We start from the raw sequence: 15,411 nt of genomic DNA on the forward strand, positions 1-15,411 counted from the left end.
TGTAATTACAGAGAACTAACTTATGTGTAATTTTAAAAAGAAATGGCACATCAGATGAAATTAAGAAAAAGTGCTTTATTAAGTTGTTTTCATGGAGTCACAAAGGCCTCTGATTAGCAACTGTAGTGGTAAATATACTACCAAAGATGTTAAGGATCACTCTTACTCTTGCATTCCCCTTTCTTCCCTTCAAGGAAATAATAAACAAGGAAGAGACATCCTGTCTTCTCTGAGCTATCAGGAAAAGGAGGCAGTTAAACAAGTAATACTAGTGAAAGAGGGTGAGCATTATTTCAGGTTAGGTACAGGAAACTATGTATAGAGCATAAGAATCTGGGTAGGCCTCCCTGAGAAAATGATTTCAGCTGAGCTTTGAGGGTGGCGTAGGAGATACATGGCTAGACAAAAGGGGCAGTATATGAAAAGTCTCTGTCCTCTTTGCAAAGAACTATAAGATAATAAATATGACTAGAACTTAAACTAAGAGACAGAAAGAGATGAGGCTGGAGAGGTAAGCAGGAGCCAATTCACATAAGATATGTCTGAGCCATATTAAGGAGTTTAGATTTACCCTAAGAGCAATGGGGGGGCTATTGAAGGAAGGAGGCGATATGATCTCCTTTACAGTGTGGGAAGATCCCTCCAACCTGGCTCCAGCTTGAAGAGTAGACTGGACCTGGGGCAGGGCTGGAGGCACCTAGGCCATCTGAGAGACTCTTATATGTAGGTCTGCATGCACAAAGTCTGCCAGGGCAGGCCCCCTCAATACAGCTTCTTCACGCTGGGAAAGCTCACTCTGTGCTGGAGACCATGCTGTTAGTGGTTGGCCCTTCATTCCTTCAGCAGACGCCAGAAGACTGATTCCCCTGGAAATGCCAAACAGAAAAGCCTCCATGCATATCCTATTTTCTTCAACCAATATTGTGCCATTATTTTCATGATGTTTGCTTTTCTCTCTTGCCTTTAGACTGAAGCTACAGAAAGTCCAATCTTGAGTATTGAAGATGTTAAGAAAGGCCAAGAGGATGTTTTCTTTTTGTCATAGTCTTAGTCCCTCTTCTTTGAGCAAATACCAGTAGCACATAAATTGGCTCTAAAAACAGACTGCCTTGCCACTTTCAGCTCAAAAAAGTAAGAGCCAAGTCTAGCATAATTTTCTAGGAAGTTTTAAAATTTCATTCTACTAAGAAGTCGCCCCCCCCCCTTTTTTTTTCATTTCTCTTTATACCCTCAGAACAGACATTTCCAAGTGTGTGAAAGTCCACCATCAAAAATTGATGGAGTTTGCTTTTAAGTGATAGCTAACTACACAGATAGATAGATAGATAGACAGACAGACAGACATAGACATAGACATAGATATAGACATAGATATAGATATAATATACAGACACATAAACACATACACATTTACACACACAGAAGCATGTATTGAAAGCCTTGAAGGATATATACCAAATGTCCACAAGAGTAATTATCAGTGGTAGAATAATATATTTTTGTTTTGCTTCTCTTTACTTTCTGATATTTCTACAGTAACTTTTTTTCTTATTATAAAACAAATACAATAAAATACAACAAATACAATAAAAGTTTGTAAGCAAGAGTTTTTTTTAATGAATAAGGTTTTAAAGGATGTTTTCTTTACCTGTTAACATTGTTTGAAGAGCTTAGTGCTATAATTACTACCCTAGAAACAGATAAAATATCTAAACCCTAACACATTAGGAACCCTCAGAATGCCTGAGGATATTCTATAGGAATTTATAGTTTCTCCTCAAAACTTACCTCATTCAGCAACTTAGTAATGTGTATATTTTGAGCTGTTGTCTGTGTGGGCGTTGAATTTTGCAGAAAGACATAAGGCACTTTTCACTATCAGTTTTTAGCCATAACTGCCTTGTTTCTTGCAGTTATTTTGTCACCCCCTGTCTGTATTGAGTTAGGTTCTAGACCACCAAACCTACTTAATTTTTTCGTGAACTATGATGTTAATGATATTTCCTGGATAAATTCTGGAGAATTCAAGTTATTATGACTGTTTTCTCTGTTATTCACATTGAAGTATCACACATCTTTTTCTTTATGAAATGTCAGTACAGTTGACCCTTGAACAACACAGCTCTGAATGTCGTAAGTCCACTTATGCGCAAATTTCTTTTAATAAATACATACTGCAGTTGTAGACTGACCACAGCTGGTTGCATAACAGCAGGTACAGAATGGAGGGCCAGCTTACAGATGGATTTTCAACAGCTCAGAGGGTTGGCACTTCTAACGCTCACATTTTTTAAGGGTCAACTGTATTTTTAATAGTGAAGTCAATGTACCAGTGTCTTAATTAGACTCTTGATTTTTTTAGACAGGTAGTACTTTATCCCATTTCACAATTACGAACTACTTAAAACTATAGAATAAAAGAACATTTTCTAATTTCTGACTCTCTGCTCAAATTCTGAGCAAACTGAGCAAACTACAAAGGGCATAGGAGTGAAAAAAAAACTCGGAGGAGTGATCCCCTTTTAAAAAACGTACTCAGCATGATATTTACATCCTGCTTCTTTCACGTAACAATAGATTATATTTCATGTATACAATTTTTAATAATAGTATAAATCGCATATTCATTACTTTTTACTAAATTTATGTAGTTCCTTACTGATAGATATTTAACATGTTTCTGTCTTTGCACTTGCATGAATATTGCTGCAGTGCGTCTTTTGCATAAGCATTTTCAGTGTTTCAAGTTATTTTTCTGCATGTATTCCCAAGATTGGAATTATTGAATCAAAGGGAAAGATCATTTTAAAGTTTCTGATAAGTAAAAGCAGCATTCCAAAGATACCACTCCAATTTACCCCTCTTCCAACAATTAATGTGTTCATTCATTTCATCTTCACCAACATTGACATTTTTACACTTTTGGAAATCTATTCAGTGAAAAATATTCTTTGTTGTTTTGTTTTGATTTCAGATATTTTAGTGAAGTACCTCCCTATCTTGTGGTCATTAAAAACTTAGCTATTAGTAAGCATGCATTTTAAATATCTTCTATGTAAACAAACTTACGTTTCCCCAAATCAGAAAAGAGCCACATATCCTTGAGGGAGAATGTCAGTGCAGATGCAGACAAGGCAATGTCAAAGTTTGTGAATATTGACCACTGTTGCAACTTGAAGGCAGTTTTGTTACTTTGCTTCAAAATTAAAAATTTAAGTGTTTTCTATCCTGGTAGGATATTTTCTTTTCTACAAAATTTAGGTGTCTCTTCTGAAATTATATTTGTCCCTATCAGAAAACTTAGCAGTCTAATTTTTATTTCAGACACTTGCACTGCTGAACCAGTTTAAATCTAAACTCACTCAAGCAATTGCAGAAACTCCTGAAAATGACATTTCTGAAACAGAGGTAGAAGATGATGAAGGATGGTAAGGGCTTTGATTTCTTTATTTTAACCATGAACAAGTAGGCTCAGCACAGAAGCACTACTAGGACATCTCTACGGTATCTTCCCCCCTTTTTTCTCAGACTTTATCTTCAGTTATAGCCTCATCATTACAGGGCCTCAGCACCCTCTTCATTTCAGTTCAGTAAGCATTTATTGAGTACTTGGTGTATTCCCAGTATTGGGCTAGCCAGTGGAAAATACACAGGAAATACTTGACACTACCCCTGCCTTAAATAACTTTCTAAATTGTGGAAAAGATAAGACTCACATTAAACAGCTAGAAAACAGCCTTAAAAGATTCTAAATCATGAATTTTTTACACTTTCCTATGAACATTTGAGAACTCATTAATCCATTTCATAATCTTACTAAGTTCCTCTTCCAATTTACAATGTACAGGATCATAGCAATACATAAAATGGTTAACTTATTTTTATCTTTGGGTACTTTTCAGCTTTTTAAGACACTGATAAGAAATAAAGGGATTAATGACTTCTCTGTGTCCTGTGCTTAGCACTTTATCCTATACTAGCAAAAAGAAAAAAAAAAGAGTAAGAATTGTATTTTCTCTTATCACACTCCTCTGTCCTCCAGTTGACTTCACATGTAGTATATTAGGCCTCCCCACACCTAACTGCCTCCACCTCCCTCGACACCCTGGCTCAGTCACATCACTGCAGGCAAGCCAGCGGGTCACCCCCCACACATGACTCACCCTCTGGAGCCTCTGAACTGTCACATGTGCCATTACCCCAACCCAGAATCATAGCCTCACTCCTCTCTGCCAAACAGCACCTCTCCCCTATTTCAAAACTCTGTTCAACACTCCCATCCTCCAGGAAACCAGTCAGCAAGATTTGTTGAGCACTCACAAATCTAGAGGGTGGAGGAAAGAGGACTGGAACACACATTAAAAAAGACATAAAAACACTTATTAAGAAAACATTCAAGCAAGAAAGACCCTGCAACTATATATAACTTTAATCAAAAGGGACTAGGGGATGATGATTTGAATGGAATGACTCCTACCTACCATAGGACCCTGAAAGTACTTATGTATTTCTCAGTATATAATTTCTGTATGTTATAGGTTATGATGCCAATTTTTGTAAAACCCTACCTCTCTTTTAATAGGTTTCTGTTACTTATACGTATTTGTTTATATCTAAATTCAAAGCTGCTTAAAGCAGAAGCTGGCTCCTCCCATAGTTCTTTGCCAAAGGTGAAGGCTCAGTGAGTGTTGAATGACCCATAGAGATAAGTGCACATTGCACAGAAGAACCTTCTGTTTTTTATATGACTGGACAGGTTTAGTTTTATTTTGGATTCCTTGAATGTCTCAAAATATCTTTCAAATGTTTTGGGTTCAGCCACCACACAAAAAAATGCTTTGCCAAGTCCTCTTCCCCTTATTTTTGAATCCATATGCATTTTTTAAGGAAATATGATCCATGTGTTTCTGATTCATTTACACTTAACTCATCAAGATGGTGTTTTGTAAGAGCAGTTTGATGCCCAATGAGTTTTTTTAACCTTTTTATAAGCCATTTAAGTCCTTTTTTATTGAACAGGAAAGTCACCAACAAATTTAAACCCAGAAGTTTCATTTGAAACTCATAACCCACAGGATTCAAATTTACTTTCAACTTGGCAAAGAACATTTAACTTCCCAAGGTTCTTCCTAGCCCCTTGGTTCGATATTCTCTCATTTTGAATTCCTCATTAGCATCAGATATCAATTCGTATTGTTTTAAGTGTCATTCTTGTTTTTGATGTGATTTCACAATACAATCAATGTTCTAACATCCTCATTAGAAAGTTAAACAAATGGGAAAACTTCACCAGATGGGAGGGAAAAAATCATTGGTCAGTGATGTTGGCTAGTTCTCCATCTGGGGGACAAAGGTAAGTAGTAAAGGAAGGGGAAATAAGGTGAAGAAACCATTACCAGGTCTTCAAGGGGTTCCTTTTTGCCTTTAATTGCAGTCATCTAGCCAGAAAGCCAGAACTCTACACCATGTATCTACACATTTTTTATATTTGTTCTATCTAACATCTAATTAAAATACCTTTAGTATTCATATAGAAAACATGAGGCCCTTATATATAGCCTTTTTGCTGCAGTATAGACTGCTGGAATTTTGTAGGCTGAAAATCAACATCATTTCTGTTCATAAATAAACCAGTTCAGCTTTATCAAGTCTGATGATTTAGATCATCTCTCATAAAGTATATTCCACTCAGAAAAGAAGTCTTGTATTCAGAATGATTTATAGCAAATATTATGAGTGCATGGCATGTGCATGTGTGTTATGCATAAATTACATGGTTCCCGGACTATTTTGTAGGTCACACTTGCCACTTTTCTAAGAAGTGAAAGTCAGCCAGTGCTGTACTGCACCGTCAGGGTCTGTTATCTGAGGCAAAATGATTGCTTCTAAGACATTTTTATGTGTCCGCATGAGTGACCACACATTGAGGGATCATTTTCATTTTCTGTCAAGATAGAAACCATTACCAATTTGTTATGTTTTCTTTTACTTGGCAAACTGTTCTATTCGCATTTTTGGCTGAGCTGCTGTATTGGCATGGTATACAACAGACATTTGGGTACCATTCAGCAGCATTCTACTTTCTATGCAGGAAAAAAAAAAAAAGAGAGAGAGTGGGAGGGGGAGAGAAAGAAAAGAAATATGATTCTATTACAAACATGGTATATGGTGTTTGATAATTATTCCCAGATTTCACTGTCTAACAAGGCATTTAAAGAAGTGTTATTAGTAGATCTAAGCTGAAATGCATGATAGAAATTTTTCACTCAAAATTATTAGCATTCTTCCTTTGTTGGGATGAATACTGCCAGTATTTGATAGTGGTGCTGACGGGCACCAGATTCTAGTGTAGCAGCTAAAGTAGCCTCTTTCCCACCACATTCCTTCATCCCACAGCATCACACACTCGTATAGCTATAGAAACCTCCTTCAGACGTGGATTTTGTAAAGCTGATTAGATACATAGCAAGAGTGATCAGCCAGAGGATTCACATGACCACGTGGATGAAGTCCATATGCCATTTTGGGTTTGGTTAGATAGAGCTTGGTTAGCTCCCAAAAACGTTTTAAGAGAGCTGTGTCTGACAAGGCAGTAGAGAGACTTATTAAAAAAAATGGAAAGCCACCTGCTCCTAATACAACAAAACTGGCATTCCAAGGGGAGGAAAAAATTAGATCTATGAGGGTAGACTTCAAGCTTGTGAACATGATCTCTTCACCACTATGTCCACTGAAATTTCTTTGCAGATTGCTAAATCTAAGGTTAACTTAAAACTTCACAACAAACATACCTGATAAAGTAATAATCAATATAAATGTCAATCTTCTCTCCTCTCTCCTCCTCTTCCTCTCTCTCCCCTCTGCCACTTCTCCATAGTACATTCAGTATTCAGTAATATAAGAATAGAAAAACACTTGACAACTGAATGTCTGCCTCAAGTAAATATTTTAATAATTTTTATTATATAAGGAAAAGATACTGTAGAAAAACTAGGGTATAGAACCCTCAAAAGAAGTAAATAAAATCACCTGTGATCCCAAACTCAACAATAAATACTATTAATTTATACATATATATGTACTTCCAGATCCTTTTCTGCATTTATATTTTTTAAGCAGAAATGAGATCATATAATACTATAACTTTATAACTTGCTTCTTTTCCCTCAGCAAAATACAGTGAATGCTTTTCCTTGCCATACATAATTTTAGAATATAATGTTTATATTCTGTATTATGGCCATGTAGTATCCCATTATATGCTGAACCACAGTTTACCTATCAGCCCATGTTGGATATTTAGACTTTTTCCAGTTTTTATTATTATACACAACACTGTAATGAACATCCTTTTATCTATGTCATTGCCAATTTTCTCAGGATAAGTTTCTAAAACTGGAATTGCTTAGTCAGTGGGTATGCATGTTAGGCTCTGCTAAATATTTTCAAATGGCCCTCCCAAAATGTCATTCCAATTTATACTCCCAAGTAAATACCATTTTTATGACTTGCTCTTAGGGCTGTTAGAATCATAAGAATTAATTAAGGTACTTTACAGTGCTTAGTGAAAAAGAATAACATTTTAGAAGAAATGCTTTGCCCTTGTAAACTTTTTAAAAATACAAACACAGTCTGATTTGCTTCTGTTTTTAATGTAACTGGTACAAATTTCAGTGTAACTCCTCAAGATCATCACCTCTAAGTATTCTTGTTCTCGATTCTGGAAAAGTCTTCTTCTAAGATAATGGGTTAGAACTTTTGGATCTGGAATTTGTTTTCAGTTTTATTACTGCACCTTGGCATGCATTAAAAATCAGTTTTGTCTATCAGCCAGACAGTTTGTTTCTGCTAACGACTAGAGTTCTGAGAACCAAGATTTAGCATGAAGATGTTTTCAAGTGTTCCTCTGGAGTTAGCATAGCACAGAAGCAACAAGTACCAGTTGTCTTCAGTATTAAAAACAGTGAAAATTTAATAACGCACATGTAAAAACAAAAAAGATTATTAACTGTTAGACCAATTTAGACCTCATTATAAGATACCATTAAAAAACATAGCTTCATCTCATTGCTTATATTGGCAAAGCTTAAATCACCTTTTATACGTAATACTGTAATTACAAGTGTAATACATTCTGCCTATGATTTGGTCATGTATTGAGTGAAGGGTGCTATGACAACACGTGGAGACTTTGATTATAGTCCCCACTTCATTCAAGCAGGGCATTGCCAGGCATGGATAACAACTTGGTGTAGACAAACACAGATATACCTATAAGGATGAAGGCCATGAGACCCGTGAAAGCCAGGCTACCCTTTAGTGATAACTGGGACAACAGGTCTCAAGCTGTAGATCTCTGGACTCCTTTATACTCTTAAACATTATTGAGGACTCAAAAAGCTTTTGTTTATGGGAAATATATTTATCAATATTTTCCTTATTAGAAATTAAAACTATGAAATTTTAAATTACTTCAAAATAACAATAATGAACCTGTTACATGTTAACATAAATATTTTTATGAAGAATAATTATATTTTCAAAGCAGCAAATTTAGTGAGAAGAGTGGCATGGATTTACTTTTTTTTTTTTTCCATATCTCTAATGTCTAGCATTACAGGAGCAGCTGGATTCTCAAATCTGCTTCTGCATTCACTCTGTTTTGACCTCATGCATCATGTATTCTCTGAAAATTTTCACTGTACATTCATGAGAGGATGAGAATAAAAGGGCAAATAATGTCTTGGTATTCATACAGAAATAATTTTGACATTGCAGACACACTGATCCCCAACACTTTGGGAACTGCTAAGCTACAGCATCTCTAGTTATTGTGTGTGTCATGATGATTCTTATTTATCAGAGGTCATGACCCAGTCTATAGGTCCTGGGAAGCTTTATTAGAATCCCAATTTGTGATCCTTGTTCTCAAGTGGTACCAAAGTAGTGCTTTCTGAATTAAATGTGCCCAGCACCATTGGCTTAGACTTGTTACACCACAATTCTTACCACTCCCACAGCAACCCCTTTCTGGCCCTTAACTGCTTTGAAATGGTCTGTGGCATGCCATTTGATTTTATTATTCTTGTTTTCTTTTTTAGTCCTCGGCTCAATTATATTGATATAGTAACACATACCACTGTGTAAGCTTAAGGAGTACAGTGTAATGATTTGATACACATATACCCTTTGAAATGTTTACCACAGTACAGTTTGTTAATACAGCCTTCATCTCACATAAAGAGCAGTTTGTTGCTGTACCCTCCAGAATTTATTCATCTTATAACAGAAAATTTATATACCCTCTTTCTATGGGTTCACTGTTTTTAGGTTCCACATATAAGTGAGATCTGAAAATACTTGTCTTTCTCTGGCTTATCTAACTTAGCATAATGCCCTAAAGGTCCATTCATATTGTCCTAAGTGGCAAGTTTTTCTTCTTTTTTATGCCTAAATAATAGTTCATTGTGTATATACGTGTATGTGTGTGTATGTATATATATATGTGTGTGTGTGTATGTGTGTATATACGTGTGTGTGTATATGTATGTGTGTATATATGTGTGTGTGTGTGATATATATGATATGTGATATGATGTATATCACATTTTCTTTCTCCATTCATTCGTCGATGGATACTTAGGTTGTTTCTATGTCTTGGCTATTGTGAATAATGCTACAATTTGGAACATGGTAGTTCAGCTGTCTCTTTAAGACAGTGATTTTGTTTCCTTCAGATATATACCCAGGAGTGGGATTGATGGATCATATGGTAGTTCTGTTTTTAATTTGAGGAACCTCCATACTGTTTCCACAGTGGCTGCACTAATTTATGTTCCCACCAAAAACGCATAATGGTTCCCTTTTCTCCACATCCTCACCAGCATTTGTTACCTCTTCTCTTTCTGACGATAGCCATTCTAACAGGTATAAGGTGATATATTGTCATGGTTTTGGTTTGCATCCCCTGATGATTAGTGATGCTGAGCATCTTTTCATAACTTGTTGGCCATTTATATGTCTTTTTTGGAGAAATGTTTATTCAGATCCTCTGCCCATTTTTCAATCAGATTGGAGTATTTTGTTTTTGATTTGTGTAAGTTCCTTATATGTTTTGGATATTAACCCCTTTTCAGTATATGGCTTGCTAATACATTCTCCCATTCTGTAATTTGCCTTCTTTTCATTTTGTTGTTTCTTTTGCTGTGCAGAAGCTTTTTAGTTTTAAATATAGTTCTTCTTATTGATTTTTGCTTTTGATGCCATAACCAAAAAAATCATTGCCATGACCAATGCCAAGGAGACTTTTCTATGTTTTCTTCTAGAAGTTCTACAGTTTCAGGTCTTATGTTTAAGTCCTTAATCATTTTGAGTTAATTTTTGTGGATGATGTACGATAAGGGTCCAATTTCATTCTTTTGCGTGTGATTTTTTCAGTTTTCCCAGAACCACTTATTGAAGAGACTGTCCTTACCCCATTGAGTATTTTTGGCTCCCTTAACAAATATTAGTTAACAGTATATGCACAGGTTTATTTCTGGGTTCTTGATTCTGTTCCACTGGTCTTGTGTCTGTTTTTATGCCAGTACTGTACTATTTTGATTACTATTGCTTTATATTAGAGTTTGAAATCAGGAAGTGTGAGGCCTTCAGCTTTATTCTTGTTTCTCAGAATTGTTTTGAATATTCTGGGTCTTTTGTAGTTCCATATGAATTTTGGGATTTTTTTTTTCTTTTTCTGCCAAAAAATACCATGGGAATTTTGATAGAAACTGTATTGAATCTATAGAAGTCATTCAATCATATGGACATTTTAAATACATTAACTCTTCTGATCCATGAGATATCTTTCCATTTATTTGTGTCTTCTTCAGTTTCCTTCATCAGTGTCTCACAGCTTTTGATGTATACATCTTTCACTTCCTTGGTTGAATTTATCCCTAAGTATCTTTTTTTGAGGCTACTGTAAATGGGATGGTTTTCTTCATTTCTTTTTCAGATAGTTGTTAGTTTACAGAAATGTTTTAACTCTGTATGTGGTTGTATCATATCCTGACACTTCATGAAATTCATTTATTAGTTCTAACAGTTTTTTAGTGGCATCTTTAGAATTTTCTGTATACAAGATAATGTCATCAGCAAGCAGAGACAATTTTACTTTTTCCTTTTCAATTTGGATACCTTTTATTTCTTTTTCTTGCCTAATTGTTTAGGCTAGGACTTTCAGTATGTTGAGTAGTTGTGTTAACAGTGGGCACTCTTGTCTTTTTCTTGATTTTAGAAGGGAAGCTTTCAAACTTTCACCATTGAGTATGATGTTAGCTGTGGGTTTGTCATATGTGGCTTTTATCATGTTGAGTATTGCTTCTTCTATAACCAATTTGTTGAGAGTTTTTATCATGAAAGGATGTTGAATTTTATCAAATGCTTTTTATACATCTATTGAGATGACCCTCTGATTTTTTTCTCTCATTTATTAATGTGATATATCACATTTATTGATTTGCATATGTTGAACCATTCATGCATCCCACTTGATCATAGTGTATGATGATTTTAATGTGCTATTAAATTCAGTTTGTTAGTATTTTGTTGAGAATTTTTGCACTCATATTTATCAGGGATACTGGCCTATAGTTTTAAGTTCTTGTAGTGTCCTTATCTGATTTTGGTATCTGCTTAGTATATCTAGGTGCCCTCATGTTGGGTACACATATACTTAAAATTGTCAAAGCAGGGTATAACTCAATAGTTTATGTGTGCTTAGCATGCATGAGGTGCTGGGTTCAATTCCTAGTATCTCCATTAAAAAAAAAATAGATAAATCTAATGACTCCTCCTTCAAAAGAAAATCCAAACATATATATTTACAATTCTTATATCCTCTTCATGAATTGATCCCTTTATCATTATATAATAAGGTTTTTTGTCTCTTGTTAACATTTTTTATTTAAAGTCTATTTTTTCTGATATAAGTATAGCTACCCTTGTTCTTTTTGTTTCCATTTGTGTGGAATATCTTTTTCCACCCCTTCATTTTGAACTTATGTGTGTCTATGAAACTGAAGTGAGTCTTTTGTAGGAAGCATATAGTTGAGTGTCTGTTTTTCCATTCAGCCATTCTATGCCTTTTGATTAGAGAATTTTATCCATTTACATTTAAAATAATTATTTTTAATTATTGATAGGTAAGAATTTACTATGCTTAATCTTATTAGTTGTTTTCTGGCTGTTTTGTATTGCTTTTGTTGCTTTCTTCCTTTTTTAATGTCTTTGTGAATTGATGATTTTCCGTAGTGCTATACCTTGATTCCCTTCTTGTTACCTTGTATCTACTATAGGTTTTTATTTTGTGGTTATCCTAAGGTTTACTTGAAACATCTTAAAGATACAACAGTGTTGTAAGTTGATAACAGCTTAACTTTGGTCACATAAAAAAACTCTACCTTTTTACTCCCCACAAACATTTTATGTTTTAGATGTCACAATTTATATCACTTTATATTGTGTATTCAGTAACAACTTATTGTAGCTATAGTTGTTTTTAATACTTTTGTTCTTTAACCTTTAGAGAATTAAGTGGCTAACACAACACCATATTACAGTATTAGAGTATTCTGAATCAAACTGTATACTTACTTTCACTAGTGTATTGTATATTTTCATGTTTTGATGTTGCTAATTAGCATCCTTTTTTTTTAGGTGAAGAACTCCTTTCAGCATTTCTTGTAAGGCAGGTTTTGTAGTGATAAACTCCCTCCACTTTTGTTTATTTGGGAATTTTTTTATATCACCTTCACTTCTGAAGGACAACTTTGTTGGGTAAAGTGTTCTTGGTTGGCAATTCTTTCTTTCACCACATCGAATGTATCATCTCTCTGTTCCCTGGCCTGCAAGGTTTCTGCTAACAAACCTACTGATAGCCTTATGGGGGTTCCCTTTTATGAATGAATTATTTTTCTCTTACTGCTTTTAAAATTCTCTCATTGTATTTGATTTTAGACAGTTTAATTATAATGTGTCTTGGAGAAGATCATTTTGGATTGAAATTATAGGGTGACCTATTAGCTTCATGAACTTAAGATGTCTTAATCTCTTCAGGTTTGGAAAGTTCAAAGCCATTATTTCTTCAAATAAGCTTTCTGCTCATGTCTCCTTCTCTTCCCTTCTGGGCCTCCAGTGATACATAGAGTGTATTTTTTTTTTTTTTAATGGTAAAATTCTCATAGGCGTTCTTCATTCCTTTTCAGACTTTTTGCTTTTGTTCCTCTGACTGGATAATTTCAAATGCTCTGTCTTTGAGCTAATTCCTTCCTCTTGGTCCAGTCTGCTTTCAGAGCTCTCTATTGAATAATTCAGTTTAGTCATTGTATTATTTAGCTCTAAAACTTCTGTTTGATTCTTTTTTGTTTTGTATTTATTTGCTGAATTTCTTATTTTGTTCTTATATTATTTTCCTGATTTCTCTAAATTGTTCATCTGATTTCTCTTGTAGCTATCTAAGCATCTTTAGAATAATTATTTTTAATTCTTTATCAGGTAATTCCTGTATCTCCATTTCTTTGGGGTCAGTTACTGGACATTTACTATGTTCCTTTGATAGTGTCATGTGTCCCTGATTCTTTGTAATTTCTGTAGTCTGGGTGGGTATCTGCACATTTGAGGAAGCTGTCACCTCTTCCAGACTTCATGGACTGACTTCAATAAGGAAAGACCTTTACTTGTCTGGGGGGCATACCATGACACCAGATCTAGTGGTACAGCACATCAAGTGCAGGGGCATGTGGCAGCTCCAGGTTCAGGGGGGTGAGGGAGGGCGTGATGTCTCATCACCTCAGGCCACAGGCGTTCACAGCATTGACAACTGTTTGGTCTATGATGAGCAGTGTAGGACATCCACAGTGGCTACAAGGGCTGTTCAGATTCTCAGCAGCACTTCCAGATCCAGCTGCTAGGGACCTAGGTAGGCAGCAGTGGTGGCCAGGGCCAGTGGTATGCACACACACAGCTGTAGGGGTGAGCTGCAGGTGCCTCCTTAGTGCTAGAAGCCAATAGCAGACACACAAAGAGTGGTAGGGACCAGGGCCAGCTACAAGGGCCTGGACACACCGCAGGCACATGGCAGTGGAAACTAGTGTCAGGAGTTGCGTCAGGGGTAAGCAGGGACACAGGGAAGCTGCAAGTGAGCCCAGGGGTGCAGGCCAGTGGCAGGAGACGAGGCTGAATCTCGACCCATAAGCAGCTGCAAGGGCCCTGCCTGTTGACACACACTCCTGTGGTCATGGGGTCTCACCACAGGCACACAGCAGTGGATGTGAGTGATGGGTTGGGGCTTGCAAGTGCACAGCCGGAGGGGCCGGTTGCAGGTGCACACAGTGGTCAGACCAGGGACAAGATAGCTGTGAGGGCCTTGGCTGTTGGCATGCACTTCTGTGGCTAAATTTTTATTTAGTTGGATTTATCAACTTTTTTCTTTATTGGGCTTTTTAATGTCTCATTTAAGAAGGCCTTTACTATCTCCAAGGTTAGAAGGATATCATAAAACCTTCAGAGTCATAAGAGTATCAACTCTATTTTTTCTAATAGTTTTAAAGAAAAGTTGTATACTTTTTTCATTAAAGTCCTACACGTTTTCATTGTTTATTCCTAGGCATTCTATATATTTTGGTGCTATTGTGAACTGTTTTTTGCAATACATTTTGTAGTTGGTGATTTCTGGGATCGAGGGAAGCTACTGAATTTTTTTATCTTGTATATGGGCATTTTTAAATTGCCTTATTAATTCTAATATTTTCTGAGGTAATCATCTGCACTTACGCTTTTCTCCTTACCTCCTGTTCCAGTGAATATTAATATCTTCCCTATACTGTTGATCCCTTACCTTTTCTCTCCTCAGGGATCCCAGCTCATAAGTTATCCCCCCTTTCTCCTATATCTTTCTCCCTTCCCTTGACCTTTCCCCATTATTATTTAGACATGCTAAACTCTCTCGCCGATTAAAAAAAAAAAAAAAAAAAGGCCAAACCTCTTCCTCTTATCTTTCTCCCTGGTCTTCTGGGCAGAATTGTATAGTAGTGTCTCCCCTCACCGTCTCCACTGACTTACATGCACAGCCCCTTGGCTGCACCAGTACTGTTCTGACAGTGTTCTTACCAGTGTTTGAACACCATTTTCATTTAAATCCAGAAGATGCTTCTCAGGCCAGAGATATAGTTCAGTTTAGACATCATATTAATACATCACCTCTTCCTCCTTAGGATGCTCTCTTCCTTTGTTTTCTGACACCAACCTGACCTGATTTCCCCCCGTCTCTCTAGCCACATCTTCCCAGTACCCATCACTGAATACTTTCCTTCTCCCACCCCTTTAATGTTCGAGTTCCTCTCCTCTTTTCAAACCTCTTCACTTCTT

General features: G+C 36.0%; 1 protein-coding gene across 3 annotated transcripts in view; it reads left to right on the forward strand.

Annotated features, from left to right (window-relative positions):
• CWC27 (CWC27 spliceosome associated cyclophilin) overlaps positions 1-15,411 on the forward strand; it is a 202,776-nt gene that overhangs the window by 156,104 nt on the left and 31,261 nt on the right. Inside the window, exon 13 of one of the 3 annotated variants that reach the window (XM_032473059.1) lies at positions 968-1,189. The exons of 1 other annotated variant lie outside the window; for it this stretch is intronic. In XM_032473059.1, the coding sequence (XP_032328950.1) occupies positions 968-1,045 (78 nt within the window). In that variant the 3' untranslated portion in view covers positions 1,046-1,189. Of the gene's footprint in view, positions 1-967; positions 1,190-3,324; positions 3,429-15,411 lie in introns of those variants that run through there. One more of the 3 variants, XM_006186085.3, reaches the window with a different exon arrangement.

Source organism: Camelus ferus, chromosome 3 (assembly GCF_009834535.1).
Source record: "Camelus ferus isolate YT-003-E chromosome 3, BCGSAC_Cfer_1.0, whole genome shotgun sequence".
Taxonomy (NCBI): domain Eukaryota; kingdom Metazoa; phylum Chordata; class Mammalia; order Artiodactyla; family Camelidae; genus Camelus; species Camelus ferus.